This window comes from Euprymna scolopes, chromosome 26 (genome assembly GCF_053919585.1).
Source record: "Euprymna scolopes isolate OS-2025 chromosome 26, ASM5391958v1, whole genome shotgun sequence".
Classification (NCBI taxonomy): Eukaryota; Metazoa; Mollusca; class Cephalopoda; order Sepiida; family Sepiolidae; genus Euprymna; species Euprymna scolopes.
In genome coordinates this window covers 5,756,754-5,772,388 of record NC_136507.1, presented here as the reverse complement: position 1 = coordinate 5,772,388, position 15,635 = coordinate 5,756,754, and the positions used below count along the sequence as shown (strand labels likewise).

The 15,635-nt window shown below is 32.0% G+C and overlaps 1 protein-coding gene across 1 annotated transcript in view; it reads right to left on the bottom strand.

The window, feature by feature from the left end:
- The window catches only part of LOC145247789 (uncharacterized), a 372,873-nt gene that overhangs the window by 159,471 nt on the left and 197,767 nt on the right, over positions 1-15,635 (bottom strand). The window contains exon 5 of the mRNA XM_080109427.1: positions 14,411-14,499. Coding sequence (XP_079965553.1) covers positions 14,411-14,499 — 89 coding nt within the window. The remainder of the gene's footprint in view (positions 1-14,410; positions 14,500-15,635) is intronic.

Sequence of the window (15,635 nt, the reverse complement as noted above, 5' to 3'; positions counted from 1 at the left end):
ACTCATGGAAAGAAGATACCATGAAAAAGAGTGATTGATCTAACATAAGAATTGATATGATCAGATTTCTCCAACCATCCGCCTAGCTCTGGGCCAAAGTGGCGTGTCAGAGTTTAGGAGTGCATGTATCATGCAGTCCTTAACCAACAGAAACATTTCCTCAACTTTAGATTTGGATCAGTTGAGAAATCAGGTGTGTTTAGTCAACAAACGTGTGTTCTATGGTAATAAAACTGTTGTTGTCCATTTTATATGATTAATTGAACACAAGAAACTATTTTACTCATAGCTGGAGGAAAAATGCAGGGTTGTAGTTTTGCCAACAGTATTTGTGCTTAAAATCATCATATTAAATCTGATTAAATTTTGATTCGGCATAACCAATTTCACAGTCTGAGACAGTATTTCTTAGGTCAATTGTACATTACTCAGTCATTTTTCTACATTAGCAATTACCCCCCCCCCCCAAAAAAAAAAAATTTGTTTAACTTAAGTAATAATAGACACACTCATTTATGAATATTAGACCTTTAATTACAAATGATCCAAAATAATTTTTTTTTCTCTATCTCTCCTGACCAGGTCTTAATAATACTAAACTAACAATAACAATGGCGGCATAGAATATGGAATATCGATCTCATAAAAAGATTAGCATAAACATTTACAAAGGAGATATAGGAAAGGAAAACGTGAATATTGAAAATACCAGTGAAAGAAGGAACAAAGAGAAAAACAATGCAAAAAAGAAATGACTGAAAAATACAAGATTATGTGATGAAGAAGTATGTATGTATGTATGTATGTATGTATGTATGTATGATATTGCCAGTTTAGTGATATTAAAGAACAGGAGAAACATAATAGATTATAGTTTATTATGGCCCTCCATCACTAAATTTTAAAAATCTAAATAATTATTATAAAAGTATTACTACACAGAAGATGCAAATGTATCAGGGCTTAGTTTCTGTGGGCGTATTGGGAGAGAACACATTATCTTCTCTATTACACACCAACAACTTACGAAGCCAATTAAAAAAGTGCCCACCTATCTGTCATCTCACCGCAAAATAACATGAATTTTTAAATAAAAAAAGAAATCACGGTGCATTGCAAATGCAACAATAAGAGGAACTAGTTACAGGATTTGTTTAATTACCAACCAACCCCTCTGCACCTTTACCATCGTGGTTATCTGGTATGTCGCAGAGTAATCATAACAGCAACAGCATGAGTTGCCACACTAACTTCATGCCAAAGATGTTGCTGCTGCTGCTGTTGCTGAAATTGACACACAATGTCAAATGACTTTCACATCAGCAACCATATCAAGGGTTGAATGAATCTTAATCATCTGCTGCTCATTCTGTACAAACACACCAATGTTAAAAAAGAAAAAAAAGCATCTTGTGTTTTTTTTATCGTTCAATTTCTAGTGTCGCTTCTTGAACAGTCAACAACTATTAGAATTTCTACACATTTTGAAAACAAAAAAAATATTTTTTGTTTTATTTTGTTGTACTTTAAAAGTTTACTTCTTACAACATTTTAACTTTTTACGATTGCAACAGTCAACAACTATTAGAATTTCTACACATTTTGGATTGCATCAAGTTTTGGATTTTGCATAAAAATATTCTCAAGTGTTTAGAACATTTCATTTAATAGTTTCTTCTTTTTTATTTTAAGCTGTTTCATGAACATTATTATGGCGCTTTTTGTAGTTGCTTCATGAACATTACTGCACTTTTTTGTAGTTGCTTCATGAACATTACTGCACTTTTTTGTAGTTGCTTCATGAACATTACTGCACTTTTTTGTAGTTGCTTCATGAACATTACTGCACTTTTTTGTTGTTGCTTCATGAACATTACTGCGCTTTTTTGTAGTTGCTTCATGAACATTACTGCACTTTTTTGTAGTTGCTTCATGAACATTACTGCACTTTTTTGTAGTTGCTTCATGAACATTACTGCACTTTTTTGTAGTTGCTTCATGAACATTACTGCACTTTTTTGTAGTTGCTTCATGAACATTACTGCACTTTTTTGTAGTTGCTTCATGAACATTACTGCACTTTTTTGTAGTTGCTTCATGAACATTACTGCACTTTTTTGTAGTTGCTTCATGAACATTACTGCACTTTTTTGTAGTTGCTTCATGAACATTACTGCGCTTTTTTTGTAGTTGCTTCATGAACATTACTGCGCTTTTTTTGTAGTTGCTTCATGAACATTACTGCGCTTTTTTGTAGTTTCTTCATGAATATTACTGCGCTTTTTTTGTAGTTGCTTCATGAACATTACTGCGCTTTTTTGTAGTTGCTTCATGAACATTACTGCACTTTTTTGTAGTTGCTTCATGAACATTACTGCACATTTTTTGTAGTTGCTTCATGAACATTACTGCACATTTTTTGTAGTTGCTTCATGAACATTACTGCACTTTTTTGTAGTTGCTTCATGAATATTACTGCACTTTTTTGTAGTTTCTTCATGAACATTACTGCGGTTTTTTTGTAGTTGCTTCATGAACATTACTGCGCTTTTTTGTAGTTGCTTCATGAACATTACTGCACTTTTTTTGTAGTTGCTTCATGAACATTACTGCACTTTTTTGTAGTTGCTTCATGAACATTACTGCACTTTTTTTGTAGTTTCTTCATGAACATTACTGCGCTTTTTTTGTAGTTGCTTCATGAACATTACTGCACTTTTTTTTGCAGTTGCTTCATGAACATTACTGCACTTTTTTTGTAGTTGCTTCATGAACATTACTGCACTTTTTTGTAGTTGCTTCATGAACATTACTGCACTTTTTTTGTAGTTTCTTCATGAACATTACTGCGCTTTTTTTGTAGTTGCTTCATGAACATTACTGCGCTTTTTTTGCAGTTGCTTCATGAACATTACTGCGCTTTTTTTGTAGTTGCTTCATGAACATTACTGCACTTTTTTTTGCAGTTGCTTCATGAACATTACTGCACTTTTTTTGCAGTTGCTTCATGAACATTACTGCGCTTTTTTTGCAGTTGCTTCATGAACATTACTGCGCTTTTTTTGTAGTTGCTTCATGAACATTACTGCACTTTTTTTGCAGTTGCTTCATGAACATTACTGCGCTTTTTTGCAGTTGCTTCATGAACATTACTGCGCTTTTTTTGTAGTTGCTTCATGAACATTACTGCACTTTTTTTGCAGTTGCTTCATGAACATTACTGCACTTTTTTTGCAGTTGCTTTATGAACATTACTGCGCTTTTTTTGCAGTTGCTTCATGAACATTACTGCGCTTTTTTGTAGTTGCTTCATGAACATTACTGCACTTTTTTTGTAGTTGCTTCATGAACATTACTGCGCTTTTTTTGTAGTTGCTTCATGAACATTACTGCACTTTTTTTGCAGTTGCTTCATGAACATTACTGCGCTTTTTTTGTAGTTGCTTCATGAACATTACTGCACTTTTTTTGCAGTTGCTTCATGAACATTACTGCGCTTTTTTTGCAGTTGCTTCATGAACATTACTGCGCTTTTTTTGTAGTTGCTTCATGAACATTACTGCACTTTTTTTGCAGTTGCTTCATGAACATTACTGCTCTTTTTTTTAAGTTGCTTCATGAACATTACTGCGCTTTTTTTGTAGTTGCTTCATGAACATTACTGCACTTTTTTGCAGTTGCTTCATGAACATTACTGCGCTTTTTTTGCAGTTGCTTCATGAACATTACTGCGCTTTTTTTGTAGTTGCTTCATGAACATTACTGCACTTTTTTTGCAGTTGCTTCATGAACATTACTGCACTTTTTTTGCAGTTGCTTCATGAACATTACTGCGCTTTTTTTGCAGTTGCTTCATGAACATTACTGCACTTTTTTTGCAGTTGCTTCATGAACATTACTGCGCTTTTTTTGTAGTTGCTTCATGAACATTACTGCACTTTTTTTGCAGTTGCTTCATGAACATTACTGCGCTTTTTTTGTAGTTGCTTCATGAACATTACTGCACTTTTTTTGCAGTTGCTTCATGAACATTACTGCGCTTTTTTTGCAGTTGCTTTATGAACATTACTGCGCTTTTTTTGCAGTTGCTTCATGAACATTACTGCGCTTTTTTGTAGTTGCTTCATGAACATTACTGCACTTTTTTTGTAGTTGCTTCATGAACATTACTGCGCTTTTTTTGTAGTTGCTTCATGAACATTACTGCACTTTTTTTGCAGTTGCTTCATGAACATTACTGCGCTTTTTTTGTAGTTGCTTCATGAACATTACTGCACTTTTTTTGCAGTTGCTTCATGAACATTACTGCGCTTTTTTTGCAGTTGCTTCATGAACATTACTGCACTTTTTTTGCAGTTGCTTCATGAACATTACTGCGCTTTTTTTGTAGTTGCTTCATGAACATTACTGCACTTTTTTTGCAGTTGCTTCATGAACATTACTGCGCTTTTTTTGTAGTTGCTTCATGAACATTACTGCACTTTTTTTGCAGTTGCTTCATGAACATTACTGCACTTTTTTTGCAGTTGCTTTATGAACATTACTGCGCTTTTTTTGCAGTTGCTTCATGAACATTACTGCGCTTTTTTGTAGTTGCTTCATGAACATTACTGCACTTTTTTTGTAGTTGCTTCATGAACATTACTGCGCTTTTTTTGTAGTTGCTTCATGAACATTACTGCACTTTTTTTGCAGTTGCTTCATGAACATTACTGCGCTTTTTTTGTAGTTGCTTCATGAACATTACTGCACTTTTTTTGCAGTTGCTTCATGAACATTACTGCGCTTTTTTTGCAGTTGCTTCATGAACATTACTGCGCTTTTTTTGTAGTTGCTTCATGAACATTACTGCACTTTTTTTGCAGTTGCTTCATGAACATTACTGCGCTTTTTTTGCAGTTGCTTCATGAACATTACTGCGCTTTTTTTGTAGTTGCTTCATGAACATTACTGCACTTTTTTTGCAGTTGCTTCATGAACATTACTGCGCTTTTTTTGAAGTTGCTTCATGAACATTACTGCGCTTTTTTTGTAGTTGCTTCATGAACATTACTGCACTTTTTTGCAGTTGCTTCATGAACATTACTGCGCTTTTTTTGTAGTTGCTTCATGAACATTACTGCACTTTTTTTGCAGTTGCTTCATGAACATTACTGCGCTTTTTTTGCAGTTGCTTCATGAACATTACTGCGCTTTTTTTGTAGTTGCTTCATGAACATTACTGCACTTTTTTTGCAGTTGCTTCATGAACATTACTGCACTTTTTTTGCAGTTGCTTCATGAACATTACTGCGCTTTTTTTGCAGTTGCTTCATGAACATTACTGCGCTTTTTTTGTAGTTGCTTCATGAACATTACTGCACTTTTTTTGCAGTTGCTTCATGAACATTACTGCGCTTTTTTTGCAGTTGCTTCATGAACATTACTGCGCTTTTTTTGCAGTTGCTTCATGAACATTACTGCGCTTTTTTTGTAGTTGCTTCATGAACATTACTGCACTTTTTTTGCAGTTGCTTCATGAACATTACTGCACTTTTTTTGTAGTTGCTTCATGAACATTACTGCGCTTTTTTTGTAGTTGCTTCATGAACATTACTGCGCTTTATCACTTTAGTGAAATATCAGGTTGTTAGAAATAATCAAAAAATAATGTTACATCATCTTAATTTTCAATCATGGAAACAAAATCTAAGCAAATGATTTTATTTGGTGCTTCTTTGTTATAAGACCATAATAACAAAATAATCATATTTTCAGTGACTACTGATAATTTAAACTCATAAAATCTCTGTGCGTTTTTATTTTTTTTTCATTTTAGAAGTTTACTTTATACATAAAATATAGATTAAAAATAACTATTTACTTAAAAAATTGGATCAAGAAAAAAAAAAAAGGTGAACTGCTCGTAAGGAAGCACCAATTTTTAGGAGTGACTTTGAAGATTTTTAGAAACAGAAATAAAATTTCTAGAGAAATTATTCCTAACCTACAAATCCTTGTTTTATCATAAACTTTAATCACGTACATATTAAACCACCGGAAATTCTTATTTATCCTATGACCAGAGGTTGAGCAAGTTAATTTTTTGCAAGAGTTGAGTGAACGTTGAAAAAATAATTAGTCCCTTGATCACAACTTTATTCCACAGATTAATCTAGTTTCAGGGGATTTTGCATTTTAGAAAACGCACTCTTTTCACAAAGTGATGACTTAAAGTCAGTTTTATATCAGAGTCATCATTCTTCTGTTAGTAGCTTTACCAATACTTGATAATCATGTTTATTCAACTATTTAATCTATAATTGGAAGGCGAATATATGGGTTCATACCTTTCCCTGGTGTATGATGCAATAGCCTCAATAGAACCTTAAATGGCAACTATGTAGTTTCTTCTTCGCAATTGAGATAAATCGTCTGTGATGGAAATCTCCTTTCATTTCAGTACCTTGCACATTAACTTGTCATCTCGTCCTAACTCCTCAACAAAAGCATTTTATAAAGTAGTTGGAAATAATAAGTACAAAAAATATAGAAGACACAAAATTGTCACAATCTTGACGAACAGGTATTTTTTTACAGCTGGCATAGCTCATCGATCAAAAATGAGGACCGGGGGGAAGGGGGTCCGCTAATGTCCACACTAAAATTCATATAACTTCATATAATTATTTAATTTTTCATATACCAATTATTATTTCTGATGACCTAAAGAAAACAAAACACCTAACGTCGACTTAGTACTTCACAAATTCACTTCAGACAGCAGAGGTTTCTGACTTGCTATTTGCTTTCGCACTCCATTTAATAACTTGGAATTGTTTTGTTTGGAGGCTAGAAAAAAAGCACAGTTTATGCATGAATCATACACTGTTGTGTGGTGGGACGGATATATTATATTTATACTTACATAAAACATACAAATACACATTGTTCTTTATTGTAGAGTGGAGGTTGGAATATTATATATACAACTGATTATATTAAACTCCAACATTTCTTTTAAACTCTTCATGTGAACAATACCAGATAACCTTTTAATATTTGAAAAAAAAAATACTCAGATATATACGCCTATCCAAGAATAAATGAGATATTTCAAATAATCAGAAAAGGGAGAGGGTAATTTGCAATTAACCCCTTTTCTCTTTCTTTTTTTTTTTTTGAGAGAGGGAGAGAGAGATAGAGATAAAGGGATTTTTTTTTCTTGTAACCTTTCATCCTTTGTCAATGCTACAATGCATCCTAATTTTTATGGAAGGGAAATCCATTAGTTTATACAAAAAATCATTGAATTGTCCATTCAGTTATCAATTTCCGGAGAAAAAAAGGTGGAGGAAAAGACAGAAACCATAGCAACAAGAATAAAAGATTCAGAGATGAAAATACTGAAAAGATTAGGATAACAAAAAGAAACTGGTATCTTTTTTATTTAACTAATAACATTGTCCTTTAGTAGCAATTTAGTCCAAATTAGTTCTATTGTGCATAAAGTTAGGATCGTAAAGCAAAGAGTATACAGCTTAATACAAAACTTTACAATTATTAAAAGTTCTTCATGTGGAATCCACAGTTACGAATAATAATAAATAATAATAAACTACCATTGAAAGCATGACTGCAGTTTAACATAAAGGCTTGGAAGATTTTAGCTTCATTTTATATATAAAATAGAGTTAGATATTCCCCTGTACTGTTGATGTAAATAGATTTATAATCAAAAACTAAATAAAACGTTCTGTTTAGTCAGTAAGATAGGTTTGATATTAGTACACGTTCAAAATTTTTTTTTTACATTTTCAATCACATCTTTCGATTTATTAATCTGGTTTAATATTCTTATCATGAAGTGAAAGATGTCAGAGGTTTTAGCCTCTCATTGACACTCACTGCTGCAACCACCCATTACACTAGGATAATTTCATTAGTAAGATACATAATTTTCGCATCACTGGCTGCTGTGGGTGCACATTGCAGTAAAAAATCTTTCACATTTCCTAATATTAACATACATAACTGTAAATGGTAAAAAATTTTAACTTAAAGAAAACATTGATTATATATTAGTCATAATTAGTTAGGTTTATAAAACTTAACATCTACAGATAAAAACATTACATTGTTATTACATTATGCTTCTATACCTGTTTCAAAACAAATTAAAAACTGAATGTAAATCTGAAATATTTAAATGGGAGATTGTGCACATTTTATAACCATTAAAAACTCTTTAAAATACTTCAAAAAGCAGAAATTTAGAGAATATTTATTAACTGATATCCAACACCTATTGTTAATAATTTCATAAAAAGCGGAAGTATCTAGAATTTTCACAAGCGGTTTCCACTCCCTCTATTCCCCCACCTAATGAATAAAACTAAATATAACCCACACTTATGCCTGGTAGCTGTGCTCCAAAATTCATAATGATCGGTTAATTACGTTAGAAATTAATCCTAAATATCGAAATATATATACACACACACACACACACACACACATACACCTAACTTTATATAAATAGAAATACATATGCACACACTTATTTTGTGTGTTGCTTTGGAGTTAAATTTCCTATCAATATCCTGTCAAATGACTAACTGCTGTACCAAAAATGTCTGGTGATCAATTTTCAGGTTTTGTTGTTCTCCAAACTTTGTACAAGATTAATTGCGGCATTTTGCTCCCATCAAAATATGTTAAGTAATTGTCAGTGTGTGCGCACGCGTATGTGTAAAGGGTAGGGGGGCTTGCTAGATGCACGAATAGATCACATACTCTTAGAGACACAGTTATTATACGAATGAATTCTCCTCCACCTCTCCCGAAACAGAGTAAAAATATATTTACTTCAAGAGTGTTCCGTGGCATCAACAAAAATAGACAAGTGCCAAGAAAAATGGCAACAATGGAAGGAAGTCTACAATGAACACCTACACAAGCTGAAAGAATTTGAATTTAAGAAAAAAAAAAAAACGAAAGAAATGTTACAAAATGTCCAGGCACACCATAATATATATATTGGGCGGTGGGGGTGAGAATGCTAAATTACGTTTGAAATAGCATAGTATATTTATTACACACAATACTATACAGTGAAAATTACATTAGATTTTGAAACTGGCAATTTCAGAATGAATATGAAATTCAGCTACTTTGACTAAGAATACCACATTTACAACCCTCGTCAGTCAGTAATTTAATGTCGAAAATACAGAAAAGTGATAGTATAAAAAGGAGAATTTTATTTTTTTTATTTCATTAAAATAAGATACTTTCAAATCAATATATAACATTGTCTAACCACTCTGCAGGGCTGTGATACAGTTTGTGGATGATATATATATATATATATATATATATATATATATATATATATATATATATATATATATATATATAAGCAGAGGACCCTGCATTGCCCGGTCTGAATTCGCTTAAATATGATATTTTGATTAACACAGATTTTGTATTTATTATTATATTGGACCCAATATATAGCAAGGATTTAAAAAGTTAAAAAAAAATAAATAAAAATAACTCTCACAGCCAAGAATCAAAACCAAAACGTTTAGCTTACGATTTACTTTTTCCTTTGACGTTAATGCCTGAGCTATGAAGATATGTTTGTTGCAAGGCTAAAAATTGAAACATGAACCAATAGCTATTACGTTACGCATGCATATTCGTAATGCCGTCATTCAAATAAAAAATTCTGACACGCATCAAAACCCCAAGTGTTAATGCTTTCTCTAAAAATTGGAAAATTTATGTTTGAATGAAATTGTTATATCATTTTCTTTGAATATTTTGATACCATAAAATTTTTGTCAACTGTTTCAATTTTTTTCTTGGCTGTTAAAGCATTTTCAAGTGTGGTCATGACAAGAGAGAGAAATATAGAAAAAAATAAGAGAGTTTGATTGTTTTGTATTTAATTTTTAATGTGAGGAAAACACAGTTCCCTGGAACAAATCTTTCTGGATGAAAATAATAGTACCTGCATAGTATAATGTACCCTTCTTAACCTTTTTACAAAATAGCAAAAAAATTAAATGTGCATTTTTAGTGAGAGACACGGCATATTACAAACAGACATTTTCTTGCTTTTTTTTTTTTTTTTCAGCATTTATTAACATTGACCATATTTAAAAAATCCAACATCAGACGTTTTTACCATTTTGTGTGCCACTTTAAATTGCTATAATTTACTTTTTTTTTCAAGAAATATTAAATGTAATGACTTTATGCAATAAGGTGTTTTGAAACAGTGCTCCACGGCATTCAAAGTATTCATCTAAAGTTAATGTTAACTAAATTCGGATTCCAAAATAGTTTTTTTTTTTTTTTTTTTCAAAGCCCAGGGTCCACTTGAGGATAAGGGTTAAAGAGTGTACAGTATTCAATTAGACAATATAGTTATTGTCAGTAATGGAAATTCAGTAAATGTGTTAACTTAAGGGGAACTTGTTATTTGCATTTTTTTTTAAATAATTCTAAGAAATCAATTGAGAGAAAATAAAATTACATTACTTTATTTCTGGGTTAAGAATAAGGTGTTAATTTTGTGGTGTTAACAGCCCCTCCATCTCATCCTTATAATGATAGACAAATTTTGTTCTTGTCAAATTTGTTTTTAAAAGGTTACCATTACATAGAGTGTGTCATGCTAAATTTGGTACAATTTTTCTCATTAATTAAATAAATATTCTTAGAATTGTGACTTATGACACATCCAGCATGACAAATTTGGTACAATTCTGCTCAATACTTTTGGAGCCTATGAGTGAGTGTTTATTTTTCTTCAGTATTATCAATAATAATGTTACCATTATTATTATTATTATTGTTATATTATTATTAGTAGTAGTAGCAGCAGTAGTAGTGCTTTCTGTTTAGATGATTCAACTACTAAATACTGTATTATGTTTGAGTAGGATTTGCCATTACTTAACTGCTTTGGCATCAATCAAACTTTATTTTTTACTCTCCCCTTTAACAAATGTTTATTATTGTTCAGCATATGGACAGTTTTTACAGCAATAATAATATTAACATAAACACCATTCCACTGATACACCCTGTATTTCAAGGTTACTTCATACCAAATTTGGAAGTATTTTGTAAATTCTAGTAATTTAGGAGTCTATAAGCCACAAAATATCAAGTTCTAAATTATCATATAGATTTGTATTTGTCATAAAGCACATATATTCATTATTAGATACGATAATTCTTCAAAAATAACATTTAACTATCAAAACAGATTCAAATGTTGTTCCATCTTCCAATGTCCTTTCTGTCTGTTATCATTATCCATAAACGATTCTTTTGAACCGACTAAGTCTGGAATAGATTAAATAACTTTATATGAGAAGCAGTTCATTCAGAAAACAATGGTATCTTTCTCTTCTCTTCTGAACCGGTAAAGGGTTCCACTTCAATCATGATTTGAGAATGAACCAAAGAAGCCGCCATAGTCTGGAATTATTCCTTCGTCTACTTTGCCCTTTTTATCTTTCCTGTATCCATGCGAGATCTTTGATTACAAAAACTCCCATATGGCATTCTTTTTAATAATTATTTTCCTGACAGGATGTCTTCGGATAGCGCTCAATTAAAATGTTTCCATGCTTCCTTGAAACATATGAATAAATATGGAATCTAAAGCTAATAAACAAGTGAAAAAAAAAAAACTTGTTTTAGATATTAAGAGTATAATGTATTGTGTGCAGAAATTTTACAACTGACAAATTAATATTTGATGATATTTCTGAAATGAAGTATTGTTATTTACAGATTTTGGTTTGATTAAACACACAACATTGTTGAAGAAGTTGAACCCTCTGTGAAAACGTGAATATCCTGTGCAGCAGCAAGTCCTGAACAAGAACATATCAGAAAAAGCTGTTAGAAATAAATCATACACCATCCATAATGTTTATGCAATTCATACAGCTTTATACTTAAAAAATGGACCTATTCAACCTGACATAGTGAGAGGAGACAAGTGGGAGAAAGTAACAACCATAGTTGAAGTCAGTGTCCCTAATAATGCTGACTTAAACCGAGCTGAGCAGGAAAAGATAATGAAATGATCTTATGGACGACATAAAAAAAAAAAAGAAATAGAATCGTACAAAGCTCCCCATTATTCCAATGATTATAGGAGTAACTAAACTCATGAAAATGAATTTCAAAAACTATTTGGAAAATATACCATGTGGACCAAGTGCAAGAGAGATACAAACAATTGCACAAGGGATGGTTAGAAACTAAATACTTTTTGATTGAAGTGTCTGAAATAGCTGGTGAATGTCTGGCATCTAGAAGAATGCCCCATCCTCAACAAAATTAAAAAGATAAGAAACTTAAAAAGGCTCAAAAGAGATGGTGAATTTTATGAACATATTGAGAATTCAATCCCTGATGGATGAATGCAAGAAACAATTACGATACAAGGTAAAACCAAAAAAATTATTGCACTCAGAGAAGACTGGATTAAATAAAAAAAATAGTTGAGAATCCCTAGATTACAGACTGCATCAAACAGCACTTGAAGATGGCCATAGAGAGAGTACAACATACGACACACATTGTGAAGATGACCATGAAAATAGAATGCACATGACTTAACAAAACAAATAAAAACTTTTGCATACTTTTCAAAGTTTCATCTTTTAGTTAAATGTAGAAAAATATTTTCTGACAAGACTCATATTTGTATGTCAATTTCCATCTTTATCTTTGATAGCTAATATGAAAAAAAATATTTGTGAAATTTTGTGGAAAGAATATGCTACTGAGAGTAAGTACCTATGATGAATGCATTTATGCATTGTTTTTATTGCATCAGAAATTATGTTGTATTTTTTTAAAGTAAAATTGATTTTCAACTAATGTCTGGATTTTTTACGGATTATCAAAATTGTTACTTAGTTGAAACAAAATATATAATGTTATTATGTTAATTTATTTAAAGTTATAGAACAGTTAAAAAATCTTTTAGACTCATGCAACATTTGAACTCATATATTGACATCATACAAACTATTTACTTAGTAATATGCACTCTGCCTATTCCTTTTCCACGTTTCTATTTGCGTATGAACAAGAAAACGCCAAAACTATAACTTTAATATAGATTATGACTTCTACATTCTGACAAGCTTCCCGTTTTGTTGCACTTGTGATAATTGACGTCTAAATAAAACTAACAAAATAAATTAATAAAAGCGCTGATATTTTTAAATACTAACTTTTTGCTTTGTTTAGCCTGGTTTCATACCAAGCCATTTTGAGTTATCAAATGGCAAAACAATATTGAAAACGATTTATTGTATATGATTACTTGAACACAAGTTGCTATTTAATCCATATTTGTGTGGGAATTGCAGGTCATACCTTCCTCAACAGTATCAGTGTATGGTATTAACCTCTCTCCCCTCACAAAATGATATGCCTGAAAGATGGGAATAGAAATGCCCGCACATCAGAAATAGTGCAATCTAACCCCACAAAGAATGCCTGAGCAGGCCCGTTGGTGTCTCAGGTGATAAGCTAAGAGAAGCTAAAGCTTAAAAGAGTACACCTCCTAGGAGTAATGTCCGACAAAGAACATCTGGTGCCACAGCAGCCCCCATTGTCAAACTGATTGTTGGGAACATATCTTAGATTTATATCAAGTGTTGAAAAAAGTTTTATCACATACTATCAGCACTAATGCATAAACGATTGGATTTGAAGACAATTCTATAGACTACACTGGTCTCCACTAGGCTTAACATGCACCTCCAGCTTGTTCTTGGCTATTAATGCTTCATCGAGATGATTATACTCTTTACCTTCATATTCTATGCTTAAGAGTCTTTTGAATTCATTCTATTACTTGATCACTAAAAATATTTATGGATCATACACCAGAATACTACACATCGTCTACAATATATTGTGGTAAAACTATGCAACAAAGTACTGTATGCATATCTGCAGTCGTTCAAAGCCAATTTTTGGCACTATCTGAACATGCATCTCAACACAAAGAATTTGCTGGAAAAGTGGTCCTGTAGTCCCCAGGCTGCACAATCGGTGACAAGGCTTGATACTATGATTAATACTTGTTTGAAGAAGTACATTGATCTCCAAAGACTGGAGATGTTGTCTGCAATAAATGAGTGATCATCATGGATGACTCAAGAGAAGAGCTTTTTTCTAGATTGAATATTTGGAGAAAGAAAATGTGTTAACAACCATTAATACATTGTAAATACATTAACAAAATTTAACATTATCGATTTTATGTTCAGAAAAATTAAAAACAAAATAAATGATTTCATCCAAAAAATATAGTCGAGTGGCATTGTTCTAGACTTTTTAATATCATTCACCCTGCCTCATACTGCAAATTTCTTACCTCGTTGGTTCTTCAACCTTATCTCGTGTGCTTGGATCAAAGTCAACTTTTTTCACGGATTTTGAACATTTATCTTCATCTTTTGCTTCCTACAAAGAAAAAAAAATAAATAAAATGAAAAAAAAAAAAAACTTTAATCAAAATTTTTAATTGTTAAAAATTTTTCAAAGTATATGTCCAAATTTGAGGACTGGTTTTGTTAATAATTCTGAGGTGAATGCCACATAAAATGGAAGTTAAGTGATCGACTATAATCAAGGGTGACTCAATGACTTCCTTTTCATTAACTGCTACACCACAGTGTAGGGGAGGGCGCCACTCCATTCCTAGGATTATAGCACCCCATTACAATGCTGAGTGTTTAGCAAGAGAGAATTAAGAATAGTTTTTTTTGAGTCTTTCGTATGACTCAACCAAGAATTGAACCTCATCACATAAACTATTTGAGAAAAAAAAAAAAAAAGAAATCTGTAAATCACAAAAACAACTCCAGAGGTGATAGATGATACTGTAATCCCCAAGTACTTAAATAAATTACGAATATTACGATCAGGAATATCCATAAGCTTTTACATTCGACAGTTATGAATACTGTTTACTTTATTAGCAGTTCATTACTAGAATTACAGAACATTGTTTTTCAAGACAACAAAAAAACATAAGAAACATAAGAGCGTTCAATATATTTTTGTAATTATTTAATTTACATCCCAAAAACTAAAGATTTGTAAATTCACTGCAAAAATATAAGCAAACATTTTGGTTCATAAATTTCTTCTGTTTGAAGTCATGCACTTTTTTTTTTTTTTTTTTTTTTTTACACAGTGATCACCACTTATCAAGGCCCGGAAGCCACTCAGGGATAAGGGTTATTGCAAGTACATTACGTTAGTGTGGAGATTTGATGAAGTGTTTACTTAAGGGGGCGGTTCATTAGGAATTTGTTAACATTGAACTTGAACACATCCAAGTTGTAGTCCGGTGGGAAGCAGGCAGACGGAACAGAGTTCCACAGGCGTGCAGTTCTTAGAAAGAAGCTTTGTTCATAGAATCCGCGTTTTGATTTAGGCACAGATAAAGAGTGGGGGAAATTTTTCACAGTGGATTCGGCTAGACGGGTGTTTTTCGTGAAAGATTGGCGAGGGGGGACCAGAGATTGGAGTTAAGACGAGCACCTGCCATGGAAATAGCGATAAGACAAGGATAGGCTCGCAACGTCTCTTCT